This window comes from Manacus candei, unplaced genomic scaffold (genome assembly GCF_025592945.1).
Source record: "Manacus candei isolate 608988 ecotype Guabito, Panama unplaced genomic scaffold, ASM2559294v1 h1tg000169l, whole genome shotgun sequence".
NCBI lineage: Eukaryota > Metazoa > Chordata > Aves > Passeriformes > Pipridae > Manacus > Manacus candei.
The window spans coordinates 366,654-388,686 of NW_026138217.1; the positions used below are offsets into that span (position 1 = coordinate 366,654).

General features: G+C 56.7%; 2 protein-coding genes across 2 annotated transcripts in view; both read left to right on the forward strand.

Moving 5' to 3' along the window:
- Positions 1–11,376, forward strand: part of IGSF21 (immunoglobin superfamily member 21) — a 41,692-nt gene extending 30,316 nt beyond the window's left edge. Inside the window, exons 3-10 of the mRNA XM_051773441.1 lie at positions 617–738; positions 5,068–5,186; positions 5,967–6,082; positions 6,325–6,772; positions 9,943–10,028; positions 10,401–10,593; positions 10,685–10,723; positions 11,124–11,376. Of these exons, the coding sequence (XP_051629401.1) occupies positions 617–738; positions 5,068–5,186; positions 5,967–6,082; positions 6,325–6,772; positions 9,943–10,028; positions 10,401–10,593; positions 10,685–10,723; positions 11,124–11,197 (1,197 nt within the window). The 3' untranslated portion in view covers positions 11,198–11,376. The remainder of the gene's footprint in view (positions 1–616; positions 739–5,067; positions 5,187–5,966; positions 6,083–6,324; positions 6,773–9,942; positions 10,029–10,400; positions 10,594–10,684; positions 10,724–11,123) is intronic.
- A 4,179-nt stretch (positions 11,377–15,555) lies between these two features.
- On the forward strand, positions 15,556–19,478 carry KLHDC7A (kelch domain containing 7A). Its single transcript, XM_051773482.1, has one exon. The coding sequence runs from the start codon at positions 16,100–16,102 to the stop codon at positions 18,869–18,871; it is 2,772 nt and encodes a 923-aa protein (XP_051629442.1). The 5' UTR covers positions 15,556–16,099; the 3' UTR covers positions 18,872–19,478.
- The last annotated feature ends 2,555 nt before the right edge of the window (positions 19,479–22,033 follow it).

Below are 22,033 nucleotides of genomic sequence, written 5' to 3' on the forward strand. Positions count from 1 at the left end.
CTGAGGGAGCTGGGGGGGCTCAACCTGGAGAAAAGGAGGCTCAGGGGGGACCTTCTGGCTCTGCAACCCCCTGACAGGAGGGGGGAGCTGGGGGGGGGGTCGGGCTCTGCTCCCAGGGAACAAGGGACAGGAGGAGAGGGAACGGCCTCCAGCTGTGCCAGGGGAGGCTCAGGTTGGACATCAGGAGGAATTTCTCCCTGGAAAGGGTGGTCAGGCACTGGCAGGGGCTGCCCAAGGAGGTTTGGAGTGCCCAGCCCTGGAGGTGCCCAAGGAAGGCCTGGCCGTGGCACTGAGTGCTCTGGGCTGGGGACAAGGTGGGCATCGGGCACAGGGGGGGATCCATGGGCTGGGAGGGCTTTTCCAACCCAAATGATTCTGGGATTCTTTCTATAAAAATTAAAACAATTCTATTATAAATATTAAAATGCATTTAGTAAACATTTTAAAATAAATACATTTGCAGTATTTATCATAATTATATTTAAATGTAAATAAAAAATATTAAAATATTAAGAATAAAAACCTTACAAATATTAAAAAGTGATCACAAAGCTGCTTGGAATTGCCAAAATTGACCTGTGGGCATCTCATAAATGGGGTTGATTGTTTTATGCAGGTAACTGATGGTGGCACCATCAAGCAGAAGATCTTCACCTTCGATGCCATGTTCTCCACCAACTTCTCCCAGATGGAGAATTATCGGAAGAGAGAGGACCTGGTTTACCAGTCCACCGTGCGGTGAGTCCCTCATGTCTATTTTAATGCCTATTTTTAGGAATTTTTCCCCATTTTGGGGCAGTTGAGAGAATTATGGCAATAGCCACGGTGTGTCTCCGTGGTGGAAATGGGCAAAGAAATACAAGACTTGGGAAAATTGGGAAAAAAAGAGTCTGTGTTTATATATAAACCAGGCACAGAAGCTTCTCTTTGCTTTTATTCCAAGTGTGAAATCACTTGCAGGAGTGTCAGTTTTATTACTAATTACACACTTGCTTTATTGCCAGTGTTATAAAAACAAAACTGGAGCTTGGAAAAAGGTCAGGGGAGGTTTAATTCAAGGTAAAGAATCCAGGATGAAGTATTTATCCTTCCCCGTTTATTTTTTCCCCCTTGTTTCCTTTTTAAATTAGATTTTTCTAATCGGATTTCAAAGCTCGTTTTTTCCCAGCGTGGGGTAATAAAAATTCTGTGTGTGGTGGGGAAAATAGTAATTTCCTCAAGTGAGGTGATGGTTTGCACCTGCAAATGTCCATGGAAGGGTTGGAAAAGGGCTTGGCACAGCTCATCCCATCGGATGAGCAGGTGTGAAGTGGGAAATCCTTTCTAATTCTTTGGAATTCGATTTTTTGGGGAGAGTTTTTCACTGTTTTTTTCTACTACACTCGGAGTTATTTTTCATTATAAGCCAGTGTGTGAGACGGCTGTGGGAATTAATGTGGATTTAGAGTGGAGAAAGGGCAGGAAAACAGGGTTGGAAATACTGTGGGGTTGCTCAGGAGATGCTCAGAGGATGCTCAGGTTGCTTAAGGGTTGCTCAGGAGGATCCTCAGGCCCCACTCAGGGGAGGCTGAGGAGAAGTTCAGGATGCTCAGGTGCTGCTCAGGAGGGTCAGGAGTTCCTCAGAGGATGCTCAGCTGAGGAGCAGCAAGGTCAGGAGATGCTCTGAGGTTGCTCAGGGTTTGCTCAGAGGATGTTCTGGAGAAGTTCAGGAAGGTCAGGAGAGGCTCAGGATTCTCAGGGGTTGCTCAGAAGTGTCAGGAATTGGTCAAATGTTGCTCAGAGGATGCTCAAGAAGGTCAGGAGAAGTGCAGGATCCTCAGAGCTTGCATAGAGGATGCTCAGAAGAGTCAGAGGGTGCTCAGGATGCTCATGAGGATGTTCAGGAGGGTCAGAGGATGCTCAGGGGTTGCACAGAGGATGCTCAGGATGGTCAGAGGGTGCTCAGGGGTTGCACAGAGGATGCTCAGGATGGTCAGAGGGTGCTCAGGGGTTGCACAGAGGATGCTCAGGATGGTCAGAGGGTGCTCAGGGGTTGCACAGAGGATGCTCAGGAGGGTCAGAGGGTGCTCAGGGGTTGCACAGAGGATGCTCAGGAGGGTCAGAGGGTGCTCAGGGGTTGCACAGAGGATGCTCAGGAGGGTCAGACGGTGCTCAGGACATTCTCAGGGGATGAGCAGGGGCTGCTCCGTGGGTGCTGCTCTCCCTCGTTTTGTCTCCCCATGTCCCTGCAGCTCCGCTCAGCCACTCGCTCACATGTTGTACAAATTCCCGACACGACTAATTACTGTTTGGAGAACGTTTTGGCAGCTCCACGGAGGGATTACACATTCCCTGACTCCGCTGCCGTGGTTCCTGCCGTAAAGCCGGCGGGTTCGCTCAGCGCTGAGTTTGGCCGTTGGTCTCCTCCAGCCGGGAGCGCCAGGAAAACTGGGGAATTAAACCGGATTAAAACATTCCCCGTGCACAGCAAGGGATCACGAGCACCCCTGGAGCGAGGGACGGGGAATAAAACATTCCCTGTGCACGGAGCGAGCCGGAGCATCCCTTGAGCGAGGGACAAGGACGGGCCCCGCTCACCCGGTCACGGCGCATCGCGCCCACCCGGCGCCGAAAAGCAGCTGCTTTTTTTGGCTCCAAACCCTCCGTTTTTCTCCCTTTCACTGAGTATTGTAGAACTAATAGAATTTGTGAGCAGAAAATTTCACCGCCCTAGGACCAGGCACTTAAAAGGCTCGGTAATCGTCGGCACGGCGCCGGCAAATCGTCCGTGGAGCCGGGGATGTTGGCGCTGAAATCTTTTCATGGAGTTGCCTTTTGTTTCAGAGGAAAACAGCAACTTGCCTGGGGAGAAGGAGATATTTCTCAGAGGGTATGAAAAGAGCTTGTTTTCCAAATCATTGGCTTGGGGGGGGGGGGGGGGAGGGAGCCTTGCCTTATTTTGGGGCTCTGCTGAAGAAGAGGAGCAATATCAGGAAGGGTTTGGTGACGGTCAATCGTTTCCTGGCTGTATCCACTCATTCCCTGTCATTCTGTATTTTCACCAATTTATTAATTATTTTCTGGGGAATCTTTGTCACGGCACGGTCACGTCGGAGCTGTCCCACGGAGCGTTATCCCGGGTGGCACAGCCCTTATCTGCACAGCACAGAGGGCTGGCGGAGCTGCCTCTTTTCATCCCGGCTTTGAACGCCGCCCGCTCAGATGTGAAGAGCAAAGCCAGGAGATATCCAATATCCAATCCTGCAGTTTGGGGTTTTTTTCCCTTCCTCTGATTAAAATCCCACCCTCGTCGCAGCAGACGTTCTTCATGAATATCTATATAATTTTCTTTCCTTCTTTCCAGCGTGCTTAGAGGACGCAGAGGACACGCCAGGCAGCGTTTTGCCTTTGCAGGGCTGGTGGTTTCCTCTCTGCTGTCCCCAGGAACATCAGACTGACCCAGTTAGGGCTGTTTTACACCCAAATCCAAAGGGCTCCTTCACGGGGAGGAGCAGCCACTAGTCTGGAGCCGGTCCCCAGCTTGGTGGGGCCCAAACCTGCTCCTCGTGCTGCTGATGGAGGGGGTGGGTGGGTGATTTCCCACTCCGAACACGGATAATTAGAGGCTGGAACAGATGGTGGAGGCTCAGTTGAAAGCGTTGTGACCGTTAAAAGGAGCTGCCAAGTGACTGTTCACTTCAACGGGGGCTTGTTTGTGCTAGCGGGGGCTCGGGTGTGAGGAGGAGGTGTGGGAAGGCAGCCAAGGGCTGATGGGAAGGGGCTGGGAAAGCAGTGCCAGATTTGCCCCTGGATGGGGAAGCCCCGTGAGGTGCCCACCAAGTGGGATCCTTCAACTGGGAATTGCTCCCACCTTTGACACCGTGGCGGGATCCTACCGGGTGGTGAGGTGGGATGATGCTGCCAGTGAGGAGGGATGGTGACATCGACTGGAAAAGGGGGAATGCTGCCAGCTGGCGGGGTGGGATCCTGCTGGCTGGTGAGGTGGGATACTGGTCACCAGTAAGGTGGGATGCTGGTCACTGGGAAGGCAGGACAACATTCCCAGCCACTGAGGTGGAATGCTGCTTGCTGGGAAGGCAGGATGATGTTCCTGCACGGGGAGGTGGGATGGTGCTTCTGGCCAACAAGGTGGGATGGTGCAGACAGCAGGGTGGGATGTGCCAGCTGGGGGGTGGGGTGATGCTGCCGACTGGCAAGGTCAGAAGCTGCCAGCTGGTGAGGCAGGATGGTGCTGCCAGATGGCAAAGCGGGATCCTGCCAACCAGAAAGGTGGGATGCTGAGGACCAGAAGGGTGGGATCCTGCCAACCAGAAAGGTGGGATGCTGAGGACCAGAAGGGTGGGATCCTGCCAACCAGAAAGGTGGCAGCCAGTGAGGTGGGATGATGGTCCCAACTGGCACAGAGGGATCCTGCCAATTTGGCGAGGTGGGATGCTGAGGACCAGCAGGGTGGGATGCAGCTGTCCAGTGAGGTGGGAAGATGCTGCCCACTGGGGAGGCGGATGCTGCCAGTCAGCAAAGTGGCTCCTTTGCAGCCAGCAGAGCATTTCCACCTCCAGTAGCAGCGATCCTTTCCACAACTCCTCCTCTCCTGTTTTTCCCAGATCCACAGAAAGTCTCTAGATAAAAGACTGATCGATGGGTGCTCTAGGTTTGCTCTGAGTTTGGGCTTTTGATGCTTTTATTTGCCCGCTTTGCTGTGGTGGGGTGGCCTGGAAGGTGCGGGGCTGAGCTGGTTCCGTCGGCATTCCACAGGCATTCCACAGGCGTTCGATGGCCACGGTCACGGGTTTCTGCTCCCGGCAGTGCTTTCCCTCCCATCCACGTCTCCTTTCAATAATGCAATTACTTCCCCTCGGAGGAGCTGTCAGGGCCAGTAAACTCCAGCTGCTAAACTGCATTACAGGGCTCCCTCCCGCAGCCTGGGCACTTACTAATAGTTTATTGATCCCCGTCGCCGGGGAGGAGGAGCAGCCCCATCCAAGGCCTGGATATCCAGGGGCTGACCGCTCCATCCCCAGGAAAACAAGGCCAGGGTGGAGGGTGAGTGCTGTGTGTCCTCCTCAGCCTGCCCGAGGTTCGCATCTCGGACAACGGGCCCTACGAGTGTCACGTGGGGATCTACGACCGAGCCACGCGGGAGAAGGTGGTCCTGGCCTCTGGGAACGTGTTCCTCAACGTCATGGGTGAGAGGGGAAACACTGCGGGGCCTCAGGGCCAAGGGACAGCAGGGATTGGGCTCCATTTCCCATCCTCAGGGCTGGGGAGGGGGATGGGGATGAGGGTGAGGATGAGAACAGGAATGGGGATGAGCAAGGGGACGGGATGGGGAAAGGGATGAGGGTGCACATGGGGGTGAGAATGGGTATGAAGATGGGGATGGGAAGGAAGATGGGGAATGGCATAAACATAGGGACGAGGACAGGAATGGGCACAGGGATTAGAATGGGGATGGGCATGGGGAGAGGGAGGAGGATGCACATGGGGATGAGGAGAGGGATGAAGATACAGGTTTGGGGATGGGGATGAGGAGAGGGTGGGGAGAGGGATGAGGATGCCCATGGGGATGAGGATGTGTTGGAAGACGGGGATGGGCCAAGGATGGGGAGGGGAAGGAGGATGGGGAATGGGATGAATGTGGGGAGGAGGATGGCCATGGGAATGGGCACAGGGATTAGAATGAGGATGGGGATGAGGGGGAGGGTGGGGAGAGGGACGAGGATGCCCATGGGGATGAGGATGGGTATGAAGTTGGGGATGGGACAAAGATGGAGACAGTGATGAGGACAGGGAACGAGATGCAGATGGAGGTGGATATGGGAGCGAGGATGAATATGAGAATGGGGACAGGGATGAGGATGGAGGTGGGGATGGGACTGGGAGGGAGATGAGGATGAGGATGGGGATGTAGGTAGATGAGTGGGTGCTGAGGACACCGTGCCAACACCCCGCTCTGCTCCCGGCAGCCCCCCCGACGTCCATCTCAGTGCTTGCCGCCGACACGCCCGCGCCGTTCAGCCGCTACCAGGCCCAGAACTTCACCCTGGTGTGTGTGGTGTCCGGAGGGAAACCTGCCCCCCTGGTGAGCTGAGCCCCCTGGGGGGGCTAACCCTCCTGGGGATACCTGAAATCATCATAAACCCAGGAATACCTAAAATATATCCTATATACATGCTGCTTTCATAGGGCAAATGTAACATAAGGGCTATTTCCTAAGGCTGCTGCTCCCCAAATCTCACCCTGGGAAGGGGCTCCCTCCAAAGCCACCTGAGGGGATGCTGGCGATGTCCCCATCAGGATCACCACCCTTTTGTCCCCACACAGGTGTACTTCAAGCGGGATGGGGAGCCCATTGAGGCCACCCCTCTGCCGGAGCCGCCGGCCGGCGCCGGGAGCTGGGCCCCCCGCAACCTCCTGCACCGCGACCTGGACGACACCAAGGTGCCCAAATCGCTGGCGGCCGAGGGCGAGCCAGGGGTCGGGCGAGCCTTGGGCACGGTGGAGCCGCCGCAGGGTCTGGCGGCCGAGCGGGACGCGGTGACGGAGCCCATCCCCGAGACGGTGGTGAGCCGTGAGTTCCCGCGCTGGGTGCACGTGGCTGAGCCCATCTACTACTTCCGGCACACGCACGCGCCCGTCAGCGACGGCACCGTGGAGGCCAGAGCCACCCTCACCTGGACCCTGAACCCCCAGATCGACAACGAGGCCCTGTTCAGCTGCGAGGTGAAGCACCCGGCACTCTCCATGCCCATGCAGTCCGAGGTGACCCTCGGTAAGTGGCCAGGCTGGGGGGGTTTCTTGGCTGTTTTACACTTTTTTTTTTTTGCAAATTTTTCATTTTTTTGCTTTTATTCTTTTTTCTTTTTTTTCTTTTTTTTTTCTTTTTTCTTCTTTTTTCCTTTTTTCTTTTTTTTTTCTTTTTTCTTCTTTTTTCCCTTTTTTGTTTTGTTTTGTTTTTCTTGCTTTTTTTTTTCCTTTCTGTTGTATTTTTACTCTTCTCTTGGGGGTCTTGAGGTGCCTGTGAGCCAAAGAGAGGTGCCACTGTGCTGGTTTAAAAGTTAACCAGCAGGGGAAATGAACTCAACTCAAAAGAGAGATTATAAGTCAGAATAACAATTTAAATAAAATAATACAATAAGTACAATTATACAAACAAACAATTGGTCTTAACCCACAAAACCCAAATGTATAACCCAGCACCCTGGGACATGAACAAAGTGGTGTTCCTTGGGCCCCCCCCCCCGAGTCCAAAGTGAAGGGAGAGGGGAAAAAACCTGCTGGTGGGAGAGCTGTTGCAGTCTGGTCAAAAGTGGTGATTGCAGTCCAGTTGAGAGTGGTGGTCTCAGTCTGGCCGAGAGTGGTGAGCTGTGGCTCCACAAAACAAGGGATGAGGGGAGGGAGTTTTGGAGGGGTTCAACAAGGGTTTCACAAAAGAGGGGATGAGGGGAGGGGGCTTTGGGGGCATCCAACAGGCAGGAGAAGGGGTTTGCTGTGTATTGAGGGCCTCCCATCCGAGGGTTTGCTGGGTTGACACAGGGTTGAGGTTGGGAGGGGACATAGGATCAGGATCGGGGGAAAAAGGGGCTGGTTTGGGGGAGTCAAGGCTGTTCTGGATGTTGGGATGAGCAGGAAGGAGGTGTTAGAGCTGGAGGGGAAGGGCTGTGTTGGGGACCTGGTGCTTGGTGGAGGGGAGTTGGTGTCACCCCTTAGTGTTACCTCTGGGATGTAACTGTGGGAGGGGAAGGGATGGGATGGGATGGGATGGGATGGGATGGGATGGGATGGGATGGGATGGGATGGGATGGGATGGGATGGAGGAGCCCATCTGGGGATGGGGGACACAGCCCTTTACCCCAGAGTGGTGTCACCTCCATCCACCTCTACCCAGTCCCAGCAGATCCAAGGACACGCCATGGTTCTTGTTGGCCATCACCACACAACTCATCCCAGGGGGAATTTTGGGGGGGCCCAGTTGGCTCCTGCACAGAGGCATCCTGTGGGGCTGGTGAGGCCCCAGCTGTGATTGGGTGATTGGATTGAAGCCAGGGAATCCCCGCTGGCTCCCCAAATTCCCAGGGCCACAGAAGAGCAGCAGCTGCTCAGGTGATCATGGAAGCTGGTGAACAGCTCAGTGGAGCTCCCTCCCAGTCTCTCACCCTGGCTGGGGCTTCCCCAGCTCCTCCTGGCTCCCTGTCAGAAGAGTCTGAGCTCTCCACTGGGGTTTCCCAGCTTCAAGGAAGCCTTCTGGGCAGGCTGCTCCAGCCTCCCTCCCCTCGAGCCAGGTGGAGGAGCCCAGGCTTTGCTCCTGGCCAAGTGGAGCACTCACTTGGCTGCCGCGGCCTCTCCTGGAGAGCTTTGTCTCGCTGGCACCGGCTGCAGCCAGCACAGACCTCCCAGCGCCGGGGCTGCATCTCCTCAGCTCATCCAACACCTCAATTAGCGTGAGGTTGTCGGCAGTGGGGAGGTCGGGGGAGGTTGGCGCTCAACAAGGGGGGCAGCAGCTCCCTTGCCAAGACAGGGTCCTGTGTTCCCTGTTCCTGCATCCAACCAGCCAAAAAACAACCTCCATCCTGCATTTTCACACCCTCTGCAGCTCACCAGGCTGAGGTGTCCCCTCGCTGGGGCTCCCATGAGGCCAAGACCTCACAGTTCGCTGCTCTTCCCCAGGACTGCAATACGTGTATTGGCAAAGCTCACCCCACACTGCCTCCCCAAAGCCACAGCCTTCCTCAGCCCTAAGGTGCCCCCAGCCTCTGCACCTCACTGGGTGCCCAGCCAGCACCAGCCACACCCGTTTTTGGGCACCATTGTAGCACCATCCCCTGTTAACCCCGCTTATATATTCATAGTGTATATATATATATGTGTATATATATGTATATATATATACATTCTCCATAAAAGCTGCATTGAAACCAAGACAAACCACTTGCTTTGGTCCATAAAACTGCCTTCTGGTGCCAACCATGGCATGGTGTGATCACCTGCAGCCCATCACCCCTGGTCCAGCACCAGAGGGCCAGATCCTGCACAGCCAGTGCAGCCCATGGTCTGTGGTGCGTGTCCCTGCAGAGCATCCCGGGGCACGGATGCCCTTTCCAGGGCCAGTGTCCACCCCCATACACTGACATGCTTCCTGCTGGCTGTTTGTCCCTCTGTGTTGTGCCAGGTGACGTCCAGGCTCAGCCTGTCCCACCCCTGGCACAGCCTGAGTGTACCAGGGGTGACACCCACACTTTGGGCAAGGCACAGCCTCCCTCCTGCCCATTTTCCCCCTGGAGCCTGCCAAAGGCTCCTTTCACGCAGAGACCAGGCAGCTCCTGGGGCTGTCCCATCCCACCCATGGGCAGGAGGGACATCCCCACTCCCCACCGTGGTGGAGGCCGGGGGCACACCATGGTGGTGTCACCCCAGCAGGGCTGGTGGCATCGCTGCCTCTCCTCTCAACGCACCAGATGAACACCCCAAGTCTGCCATGAAAAAAGGAATTCTCTCTTTTGTACACACTGTGCCTGGAATTTGGTGCCAGCAAAGCTCTGTGACTGTCTCCTGTGTTACCACCACCTGTGTGTGACTCGCTGAAGTCACCTCGTCCTGGGGATGCTTCTCTGAGGTGCTTCAAACCAGCCTGACCCCTCTCACCACCTGTTTCTGAGCAGAGAAGGGCTTGACTGGGAAATCCATCGTTCACCATCAGTGTATCCCATCACAGTCATCCATCAGTCTCGCACTCTTCCCGTTCTTCCACCTGCGGGGTCCTTTCCTACCTGTCCATCAGTCACTCAGACGTCACTCAGTCTGTTCATCACTCACGGGGCCACCAGGCCCCCTGGGCTGGATCCACCCCCTCACCGTGGTTATCCATCAAAGCCTCGTTAACTCCAGCCAAGGGCCCCGGGAATGTTGTGCTCTGCTGATGTCCCTTGTCCCCTTCCCTCGCAGTTGCTCCCAAGGGCCCGAAGATCACGATGACCCCGACGAGAGCCCGCGTCGGAGACACCGTGCGGATCCTGGTGCAGGGATTCCAGGTCAGCACCCGCTGCAGAGGTGGTGCCATGCCAAGGGACAGCCTTGCATCCCCACCAGCACTTTGTGGGGTTGGCTTGGTGGCCTTGGGTTGCATCATGGTCCCTATGTTGGAACAGGTTGCCCAGGGAAGTTGTCGACACCCTATTCCTGGAAGTGTCCAAGGCCAGGTTGGACGGGGCTCGGAGCAACCTGGGCTAGTGGAAGGTGTCCCTGCCCGTGGCAGGGGGTGGGAGGAGATGAGCCTTATGGTCCTTCCCAACCCAAACCATTCCAGGACTCCAGGCTTTCAGCTGCACCCCATCCTTGCTCCAGGCACAAGACGGGGTTTGCTCGCTCTCTGTCCCATCTCACCCCCCACCATCTCCCTGCAGAACGAAGTCTTCCCAGAGCCCCTCTTCACCTGGACACGAGTGGGGAGCCGGCTCCTCGACGGCAGCGCCGAGCACGACGGGAAGGAGCTGGTGCTGGAGCGGGTGCCGGCCGAGCTCAACGGCTCCATGTACCGCTGCACCGCCCAGAACCCGCTGGGCTCCACCGACACCCACACCCGCCTCATCGTCTTCGGTGCGCTCACCACGGGCTCACCCCCCCTCCGCATGCCCTCACTCATCTCCTCCCCACTAAAACTGTCTCTCTGCTCTTTCTTTCCCCTTAGAAAATCCAAATATTCCCAGAGGACCAGAAGACTCCAACGGTGAGTGGTGGTGGCACCGGTGCTTCAACACAGAGCACCCGGGGAGGGAAGGACTGTGCAGAGAGGATCTCTCCTTGCCTTGTCCCAAGCCCGTGGCCATCTCCCCTTGCCTTGTCCCAAGCCCGTGGCCATCTCTCCTTGCCTCATTCCAAGCCCTTGGCCATCCCTCCTGGCCTTATCCCAAGCCCTCCCCCTTGGCATCAGGGATATACCTGGACCAAAAGGGTCCCTGCAGATGCTCTCCACAACATCCTTGACCTGCTTCCCACCCCACACAACCTCCATAGCAAGTTTAGAAGGGGGAATCTCCCCCCAAAAAGCGGTGTCCCCCATCCTGCTTTGAGCCCAAGCAGCGAGACGCAGCTCCATGACCTGCCCATCCTTTTCTCCTCCTCTCCAGGTTCACTTACTGGCCACTGCGGCTTCAGGTTAGTTTTGGCGCTCACCCTGACAGTGATCCTGGAGCTCACGTGAAGCTTCACCTGCCTCTTCCTCCTCCTCTTCCTCCTCCATACGGCTCCACCCGGCATCTCCACCTCCGTCCATCGGTTCTCTCGCTCTTTTTTTTTTCTAATCTATTTACAGTCTCGATCTCTTCCCGTTCTGTGTCTTGGCTTCCTCAGACAATTTAATTAAAGGGAAAAAGAAAAACCTCCCCTGGTAGAAGGTTGTAATTAATGTTTTACCTTGTGCTGGGGTTCCCAGCGCTGTCTCAGGGTACCCGCAGGCTTTGTGAGGTCTTGGAGGGGGATGGGGGATGTCTATGATTCAAGGACCAAATTTCCCCTGGAAAAATCTGGTTACACTGTTCCCACTGCACCAAGATGCTCCAGATCCGCAGGGGAAGGCCCTGCACGTGTCCCCAGCGTGAGGGAGGTTGGGGACAAGCCCACACACGTGTGAGTGGCAGCGCTGGGAGCCCAAAAGCTGCGGATCACTGGCCTTCTCTGAGGCTGGGCTGGGGGAAGCGGCTTTGCTGGGAGCCAGGGCCGTGCACAGCACTCGTCCCGGGCTGGTGGCGAATCACAAGTGACAGGCAGCTCCCGACCCAAAATGTCAGTGCTCACACATGAGCGGGCAGCGGGTTCCATCAGGCACCAGCCTGCACCCACCCCTGCTCCGTGCCACCCTCCCCGTCCCTCCTGGCTAATCATCTCCATGGAAACGGATAACGGTCCAGCACAGACAGATCCCCAATATTCCCGTGGCCCCCAGTCCCGGCAGGGCGTTAGTCCTGCTGCAGGATGGCAAAACCCAGGTGGGTTCGTCCCAGTCCTGCCCAGCGCTGGAGGATGCCTACGGAGGATACCCAGAGTTTTCCCTGTTTTCCTGCCCCGTGGTACCCTAAGAGCATCCGGGATCCCTGGAGAGCAGATGCAGGGGGGAAAGGATCCCAAGGGATCCCAGGGGCGCTCCCCTGGCTTTTCCTCTGGGAACTCCTAATCCTAGAGGATTATCCAGCAGCCGTGTGGCACTTCATCTTCCCAAAGCCCCGGACGAGTGCTAAGCATCATTATTACTATTATGATTAATTATTATTAAGCAGATTCCATCCCTTCCCTGCTCTGTTGCCAACCTCGCTGTGAGCGATTTCCCAGCCCCAAAGGAGCCCAACAACCACTCGGCAGCTCAGGAGCTTCTTCCCTGCCACAAAAGCCCACAGTTTATAATTTGGACTGGAAGCAACACAGGGATGGATTGGGACTGGCTGGGATGTGGGAGGATCAGCAGCTCCACTTTCATCCCGAAGGAACAGCATCTGAGTATCCAGATCCCTACAGACCTGCTTCTTCTTCAGCTGCTTCCACTGTTCCTCCCTGGATGAGAGGAAAATCTTCATTTTTTTAGAGGAACCTTCATTTTTTGGGGAACTTTCCGTGACTCAACTTACGCCCCCGGGACGAAGCAGGCAGGAGGGCCCCCCCACCACAAGGCGGATGCTTCTCGCCCTGCTCGCTGGATTGGAGATGCTCCAGGGGCCTCATCCTGACGTGATTAGACAACCATTAGGCCTCCTCGCTCCAAACAATGAGGATTTACAGGCGCCCAAACCTCCATTTAAATGCAAATGCGGCGGGTTTAGCCCGGCACCGTGGAAATGAGGAGCTTTGCTTTGCGGCGGCGGTGCCACCACGGCCAGCTCTGCTTGGTGGCCCTTCGGGAGCGCCGTGACCTTCCCCTCCAGCAGCTGGGAGAGGAACGGTGGGCTCAGTGGTCCTGCATCCCAAATCCACCCCAATTTGGGACGCTCAGCTCCTTCCCCGGGGATGGGCCCATCTATGGGTTGGGATCTTCTCCCCATCAGCACAGGGGACTTGGGAGCCCCTCCTCATCCCAGGCAGACGTCCCGCCTGCTTTCCCAAATCCCCCCCAAGGCAAGGGGCCCAAAGAGATGCCAGCCCACCGAAGGAACCCATCCACGCCCTGCTGGACCCTGCCTTCACCTCCTTCCCACCCCTTCTCATCCTCCACCCACCACCCGCCAGCCCTGCCTCCCCCACCCCCAGCCACCTTCCTCCAGGTAATTACAAAGGACAACAATTAAATCCCCGGTTCCCCCTACCACGCATCCTGTTGTCTGAGGCCCTGGCAGTGAATAATGCAGGAGGCTGGAGGGGAAAAGAGCTGCTCAGGTTGTTTCATTATTGATGAGAGATGACAGATCCGCGGCTGACAAGCTACCGAAGAGATATGATTAGCTTGTAAAAAATTAAGCGCCTTTCTGAGGGCTGACGAGAGCTGAAAACCCCAAGGAGCGGCGTTATCGATGTTCCCTCATTTCAGGGGACTTTGAAAAGGTTTTAGCAAAATTTGGAAGAGGTAATTACATTCAATTAGAGTCACAAGTGCCCGAGACGTCACCGCTGCTTCTCCTGCTCCCCGACACCACCGATCATCCTTCCCACAGGCAGAGATAAATAGGGGTTTATGTGTTGGACCTGAATTTCTGCCATGAGTTCTTTGGGATACGAGGGTGTGGGACACAAAACCAGGGATTCTCTGGCTCAGTAGGGTTGGGAAAGGCAGTGGGAGCTTTGCTTGGTGCTTCCCCTGCTTCCCCCACCTCATTACCGGGCCGGGGTTCACGGGGCTGCCAAGCACATGCATAATTCATACTTCCCAACTCTCAAATGCCAGGATCTTTGTAGGTTTTCCTGCAGAATAAAAACCACGGCAGGAGAGACGAAGAAACCGGGGGTCAGGGGGGTGGCCAGACCCTTTGCCAATTAGCCAAGCTCCAAAACACGTGCCCAGACTCAATACATGTCCCTGTTACCCTCAGCTTCGGGACCTTCTGGGTTTACAGGTAGGAGGGACACCCCTTTTCCCAAGGTTTTGGCCAGACCAAGCCCCCAGTGATAGATTTTTGGGCCCTGTGCCAAATAGGATGGAGGAGAGTGGCTGGGTGGGTTTGGCTGGTGCTGGTTTGGCCTCTGGTGCGAGCCCCAGATGCATCCAAGGGATACATCACACCATCCCTGCTCCAAAGTCCAACTTTTAGTCTAAATATCCTCCTCCCCTCAATCTCTTCATTGCTGCATTTCCCCACACAAGGTGACAACAACCCAAACATTCCCCCAGAAGCCGCTGGTGGGCTCTCCCTGCTGCCAGCAGGGATGTGCACAGGGGTCCCCGAGTGCCAATCCAGCACTGGGAGGTTACACCAAGGCTTCTTTTCCACCCTCTTTATATAGATCTATAAATATTTTGCTATTTAGAACACGATCCTCCACCCAAGGAGCATCCCTGGCAGGTTTGGAGTCAGATACACATCCAGCCCCTCTGGCAGCACCACGGGCCCTGTGCAAACCCATCCTGGGAAGTTCAGCCCCTCAGCAGGGGCAGGGGACCCTCCCAGCCCTTGCAGGTGCTGGGGGGGGACACGTGCCCCGGGGGGGTTCAGCTGCTCCTCCCCACCCCAAAGGGCAGTGCCCGGGCTCTGAGGGGCTGCTGGGGATCAGCTGCTCTGGGGCGGGGGGAGGGCACTGCCAGTGAGCTCCTGAGCACCCACCACCCATGGAAGACCTGTGGCAAGACCTCCTGCCACCACACCTACCCACGACCTGTGCAGCTGGGACACATCACACCCGGCTTGTCATAACATCACCTGGGTTCATTTTGCAGGAAAATCCCACCGGGTCAGGACCAAGCGAGCAGGGAGTGAGTCCCTGCATAGAAACAGGAGCTTCCACCCACCCCCACCCACATTTTGGCTGTTTCTTTGCTCCCTCGTTTCTTTCTGGATCTCTCAGCATGTGAGATGTTCCCCTCAGGGAAAGGAAATTCAGTTTATCCCTTTGAATTCCGCTCACTCAGGGGTCAGCAACACAGGCAGCGGTGGTGGGGAGCAAAGCCATTCCCCAAGCTCCCTCCTTTTCTCCCCTGCCACAGTCCAAGCACTGGGCCCCGGCTGCCCTGGGGACAACAGGGACAACAATCCCCCTAAATCTTTGGAATTCAGACCATGCTCATTGTCAACATCTTCCCAGGGGGAGAAGGAAGCAAGTGTGGCACAGCCTGGCATCCTCCTGCCTCAGTTTCCCCATGGTGACTCCAGTCCCCATGGATACCCTACACACATCTCTCCCACCCCTTCCCATCCCTTATCTCTTCCTGAACCTAATGCTTGTGTTTTCTTTCCTTGGTCCATCCCTCTCCTCCTGCCCACGGATGCAGGTCGCTGATCCCGGCAGCCACCAGCTACAGTTTAACTCCTGCCTTTATTTTCTCCTCAGTGCCAGGCTTTTATCCCTCTCAAAGCCCCCAGATCCTTTTCCACCAGCTCTTAATTCCCCTGCCACTTCCAAGCTGGCCTCCAAGAGACCCCGGGAGCTTCCGGGCTATTTCCCGTCACCCTTCGTTAACTTCGTGCCGCGAACGGAGGCCCCGGATCCGCCACCCGGCCCCCGCGGAGCAGCTGCTCGGCGTCAGACCAAAGGTCTCCCGGCTCCGGCCGCTCTCCCTCCCTTCCCTGTGTCTGCACCGAGGGATGAGAAGCATTTTCAAACAAAACAACTTTTCTCCGCAGCAACAGTTTCCCCCTCCCGTTACGTGATCCTTTTCAAACAGCGGCAGAAATGAGGAGGCGGCACCTCGGGCTGCTCTGAGGGGATACTTTTCCTCCCTTTGTGCTTCCTGTTGCTTTTCCCTGAGCCTCTCTGTTTCCCAGGCTCATAAAGCTGGCTCTGTGCCACCTGCTCTGGGCTGCACCTTTCCCTGGAGCCCAGCCCAGCCCAGCCCAGACACACAAAGCTGGTCCAGAAACCTCCTCCGGCTTTGCCCGCTCAAAGTCACCTTGTCCCAAACCTTCGGCTCCACACTTCGGCCTCGCCCGGCAATCATTAATCAGCTGCTCCGCATTCCCGGGATGGAAAAATGCCCCAGCGGGCAGCCGTGCCCTGGCAGTCCGACATGCCGCTGGCCGGGAAGCTGCTCCTGTCCGCTGCCGCGCTGCTCCTCCTCACCCTGGCCTTCAGGTTCTACAGGAGCCGCTCGCTCGCCGGGGGCAAAACCCCGCTGGCTGACGAGGGACAGCCCGGGGAAAACCTTCCCCGGGCCAGGGATGGGGATGGGGATGGGGATAAGGATGGGGATAAGAATGGGGATGGGGATAAAGATGGGGATGGGGCAGTGGGTCCGCGGCGGAGGAGGGTGTGGGGTGAGGAGGTGAGGAGGGGTGGTGGGGACGCCCCAGGGAACATCCCTGGGACGCGGCTCCCGCCCCTCCGGGGGGATCCAAGGGCGCTGAGCGGGGAGGAGCAGGGAGAGGAGATGGTTCCTGAACAGGGACTGACCCGCGGGACAGCCCGGCTCGGTCCCGCCGGGAGGGAAAGGGAGCTGGGGAGGGAGCTGGGAAGCAGGCTGGGATGTGAGCTGGGAAGTAAGTCAGAAGGCAAGCCAGGAATTGAGCAGGGAAGTGATCCAGGTATTGAGCCAGGAAGCAAGTTGGGAAATGAGCTGCAAATCGAGTTGGGAAGTGAGTTGGGAAGTGAGCCAGGAAGCAAGCTGGGAAGTAAGCCGGGAAATAATCCAGGAAGCATGTTGGTATACAAGCTAGGAAATGAGTCAGGAAGTGAGCTGGGAAGTAAGTCAGGAACTAAGTCAGGAAACAAACTAGGAAATGAGGCAGGAAATAAGCTGGCAAGCAAGCCAGGAAGCAAGCTGGGAAGTAAGTCGGGAACTAAGCCAGGAATTGAGCAGGGAAGTGATCTGGAAAGCAAGTTGGGAAGCAAGCTAAGAAATGAGGCAGGAAGTGAGTGGGCAAGTGAGCCGGGAAGCAAGCTGGGAAATGATCTGGGAATGGAGCTGGGAACTGAGCCGAGCTCTCATGACCCTGGGAATGTGGCTGAAACACTGAGCAGCCATTCCGAGAAGGAAACACTTGCCCCAAGCACCGGGGTCTCCCCAGGGATTTCCAAGGCCCAGATGGCAGATGATGGATGTTCCCAGAGCACGGAGAAGGATTTGGCTGGTGGAAGCATGAGCAGGGAGAACAAGGAGAACAGGGAATCCATCCGGACCCTCAGTGTCACCTCGAACCTGGGGCTGCTGATGACAGTGAGTGATGCAGAGTCCGACACCTCCTACTCCTTCTCCTCGGTCGCAAAGATCCAGGTGGAGGAGAACTACATCCCCGAAAGGCAGGGGAAGGACAGGGACAACTGGACGGTCCCCGGGCTCAGAGGCAAAGTCTACGACTACTACGTGCAGTCCATCTCCGAGTCGGTGCTGAAGAAGAAGTGTCTCCCCTACATCCCTCCGGGAATGTCCCGGTGTCACAGCTCTGAGCGGGTCAATGAAGAGCTGCAGAGCTTTGCAACCCAGAAGCAGGACCCAGCTTTGGCAGCACGTGATCCCACCACCTCCTCCACAGTCCCACCACCCACGAGGAGCTCAGAGGCCTCCCCTGAGCCACCGTCTCCCGGACGCAGGAAGAGCATCCTCCAGATTGCCGACAGCCCCCACCTCCAGCTGCCCATGGAGGGGTTTGGGGTCACAGCTCCAGCTGGAACACCACCACCTGGAAGCCCCCAGCCAGGACTGGTGGTGAGTCCTGACTCCACCCAGCTGCCACCAGACACCCCCCTGGACCTGGGGAACTGCTACGAGGTGCTCAGCACAGCCAAGGCGCAGGGGCTCAGAGCCCTCCAGGAGGCTGCCTACAGGGTGATGAGTGACAACTACCTGCAGGTGCTGAGGACACCCTCCATCTACGGCCGCCTCAACGCCGGCGAGCGGGAGCTGATCCTGCGGCGGAGGATGGAGGGGAAGATGTTCGTGGTGGTGGCAGATGTCAGCGGGCAGGAGCCCGACCTCCGCCCCGGCCGCCTCTGCTACTACGACGAGGGAGGGGACTGCTGGCACCACCTCTGCCACGTGCCACCCAAGGTGCTGTCCCGGGGCTGCGCCATGTGCAGCATGTTCAACTACCTCTTCGTGGTGTCCGGCTGCGAGGGCGCGGGCCGGGCACGGAGACCCTCCAACCGCGTCTTCTGCTATGACCCCCTGACCGACGTCTGGAGGGAGATCTGCCCCCTGAACCAGGCGCGGCCCCGCTGCAAACTCGTCGCCCTGGACGGGCACCTGTACGCCATCGGCGGCGAGTGCCTGTGCACGGTGGAGTGCTACGACCCCCGGTGCGACCGCTGGGCCTTCGCGGCACCGCTGCCCCACGACACGTTCGCGGTGGCCCACACGGCCACGGCGTGCCACGGGGAGATCTACGTCACCGGGGGCACCCTGCGCTACGTCCTGCTGCGCTACGACCCCCGCCGGGACAGCTGGAGGGCCGGCCCGGCCGTGGGTGGCAGGGACGGGACGGCCGAGATGGTGAGCGCCGACGGCTTCATCTACCGCTTCGAGCGGCAGCGCGGCACCGGCGTCAGCGTCCACCGCTGCGGCGCCGGGGCCAGGCTGTGGTACCGGTGTGCCAACTACGCCCTGCCCGACCCGCCCGGCTTCCAGTGCATCACCGTGGGCAGCCTGGTCCACTGCCTCGGCCGCCGCCTCCACCTCCGCTTCCTGGCCGACCACGTCTCTCCGCGCTTCGGGGCCAAGGAGCTGCGGCCCTTCCCCGCACCCCACGGCAGCCTCCTCCCGGCCGTGCTGGTGCTGCCGCAGGGAGGGACAGCACAGACTCGGGTCTGAGCGGCCGTGGTTTGGTCCCGTGAGATGACCAGTGGTGGCTCAGGTGTGACGTGATGGTCAGAGCCGGGAGGAGAAGCCACCGGCCCACTTTGCACTGTGTCATCCCCACCCTCCATCAAACAGGGACTGAGCAGGGAAACAAACTGCCTTTGGCCACTGCCAGGAACCCCAGCCTTGAGGACACAAGGAAGAGCAAAGCAGGAGCTGGGCGGGCTCGTTGGTGAGAGGTGTTTAAACACAGGTGTGTTTGCTTGGATGCAAATAAACGCGGATCCCTGCAGGCTCCCAGCTGCTCACTGCCCCCGGAGTGGCTGCTCAGGCACCAGGTGTTCAATATTGACATGGACACGCAGCACATGGTGGATTTTAGGGTGGAGGAACATGGCAGGGAGGTTGGATCTCAAGGGAGGTACCACCCAAAGGTCAGCCCTGTCAGCACGGAGCCTTCAGGTTTGATCTCCCACATCCCCTGGGGTTGGAGCTTGGGGGCTGGGGGTGCCCTGCTCCTACCGGTGCCTTGTTATGCCTTACCTTCTCCTCAGAATGGAACTATATATATATATATATATATATATTTATATCTGTCTATGTATTTATACGCACGTGATGTAAATAGGCACTATGGATTTCTAGACAGCTGGTTTTAAATGAAATTAAAGAGAACATTTGGTAAAATTAACCACGGGCTACTGCTGCGCCTCATTTCCAACCGTAGCCAAGTCTAATGGGAACAAAGCGCCCGATGCATGTTTTACATCACTAATTACTGCATGAACAGCAGCTCTGTGGAGGCAACCAAAAGCAAACAAGGGCCCTGGATGTGAGCAGACGGTCCTTCATCACCTTTTTCCCAGGTCTCCTCAACTTCACTCCATCGTCTCCACGTCCTGCCAAAAGCCTACTTCGGGTAATTGCATTTTCTTCCCCTCAAACAGCTCGTCATCAGTCATCTGTCAGCCCCACACGGACCAAAGCAGCTCCAGACAGACAAGCCCCTCCCATATCTGCCTCCTCAGTGGCTGCAGGCCACGAGCATGAGCATGAAGTCGTGGACGTGTGTAAAGTGCTTGTACATAAAGAGACAGTGCTGGAGCAGCCCCTGGTATCACCATTTATCAGAGAATCCCAGGGTGCTTTGGGTTGGAAGGGACCTTAAAGCTCATCCCTTAAAACTCACCCCCTGCCATGGGCAGGGACACCTCCCACTAGCCCAGGTTGCTCCAAGCCCCATCCAACCTGGCCATGGACACTTCCAGGGATGGGGCAACCACAGCTCCCCTGGATAATTTGTGCCCCAGCTCCCCTGGGTGATTTCTGCCCCAGCTCCCCTGGGTAATTCCCTCCCCGCTGCTCGGGTGCTTTAGGAAAGCTCGGGTTAATGTTCTCTTAAAGGGCTCCCAAAGGATTTATTACTTCATTTGGTCACTGCCTGGAGACCTCGTGTTCCTGCCTTCAAGGGCTTTGTGTGAAGGTCAGTGGCACCCACCCAGAGTTAGGAAACCTTGTGTTAATTAACCCTGCCTGAGCTTTGCTCCTCAGCTGGAGCTGCTGCTGCCGGAGGGTGGGTGATGCTCCCTCTCCCTGGGCTAAAAGCTTCCTCAGTCCAGCTTCTTCCTCCCACCCTGGAGCCACCTCTTCCAACCCCAGGAGGACCATCCCAGCACTGCTGTGCCAGGACTGCAGCCTCCTGCATCCCAGGGTGGCTCTGTTTTACCAGCTTGGGCTGATAAACTTTACGAGTCAAAAAATCCTCCTTATTTTTATTGTTATTATGTAACTCCTTGTTCTTCAGTTCCCTCTCACGCAGTCCTACTTCTCCCATGGCAAAACCCAGACGCCAGCTGCTGCCCTGGCACAGCCCAGCCCTTTGCAACCTGCAGAACTCTCCTGTCCCCATTGGCATCCCAGATTTTGGCATCCCCGTCCCTGTCGGTTGGGTGCTGGGGAGCAGAGAATTCCCGGGCTGGGTGGGAGCTGGAGCCCTTCCAGGTGACAGCTTATTTTTTTCATCCCCACAAAAGCTTTCCCAGGATCCTGCCTTTCTCACGGGGCCTCTGTTTAATGTTTCACCTTCCCTTTAACTCCTTTGCTGCCAGGCTGAAAGCTCAGATCCAGCAGCTTTTCCTCGTCCCGATTCTGATGGTAAGTGATGAACACCAAGGACGGAGGGGGGGCAGCTCTCCCCCCGCTCCTGCACTCTCCAATATTAACAGGATTCGCCTGGGGAGGCATTTTGGAGATTAAAGATGCCTGGGGACATCCTGTGCTCGTTCTGCAGGGAAGGACAAGCGGGTTTGGAGCGAGAACACCTGCGGGAATGCTGTGGCTGAGGGGGACAGGACTCGTGGCTGACAGGGAAATGACTTCTTGCTGAGGCTGAGGGAAGCAGAGGGGGAAGGACAAATGCAAACCGATACTCAGGCCTGGCTGGTTTGTTTTCTGCTCCCAAATACCAGCGCAGGGGAGGAGTCTTGGGAGGGCTGGCAGGTGTGGTGGCATCACCAGGCAACTCCTGTCACCACCACCGGGTGCCAGATGTCGATTCCCAGCTGTGCTGACATACAGCTCCGTGTTTCTGCTGGAACAGCTTCCAACCATGGACTTCCCACAGGTCCATGGAGCAGTTTCAGTGCACCTTAGACATCAGATATTCTTTATTTTCATTGATTGGGCAAAGCTGCCACAATTTACAGGGAAAAGGGGTGGAAGGCACATGGTGCATCCTGATGAACTCCACAGTCCCCCATGGAGATACAAACCACCCCGAGTGAGTCCAGGGTAGGATAAATACTTAGAGGTCACAATAGATCCAGCTGGGGTGGGGCTTTACCTGGGAGATCCTGCTCTTGGGAGCCTCTTCCCATGCTGCAAGAGCAGCCTCTGCAAGCCAGGCCCCCGCTGCATCCAGGACCACCCGGAAGAGCCAACACTCCCAGCCCTGGGCTTGTGAGAGCTGGGAAAACCGAATTCCACCATCCACTAACAACCTTGGATCCTTGTAATTCCCTCAAGACAGTCCCAAGAATGCTTTGCAGCAAAGAGCTCCTTCATCACCAGAGCCTGGACCCATCACTGCCCTCCAGCCCCCTCTGCTTGGTTCATCTCCCCCCGAAAAATGATGCAACCACCAAACTGTGCTGCTCTGCGACCAAATATAACCTC

Excerpts from the sequence above, each read along its gene's own strand:
- KLHDC7A (XM_051773482.1), top strand. The coding sequence starts at position 16,100 with ATGCCCCAGCGGGCAGCCGTGCCCTGGCAGTCCGACATGCCGCTGGCC.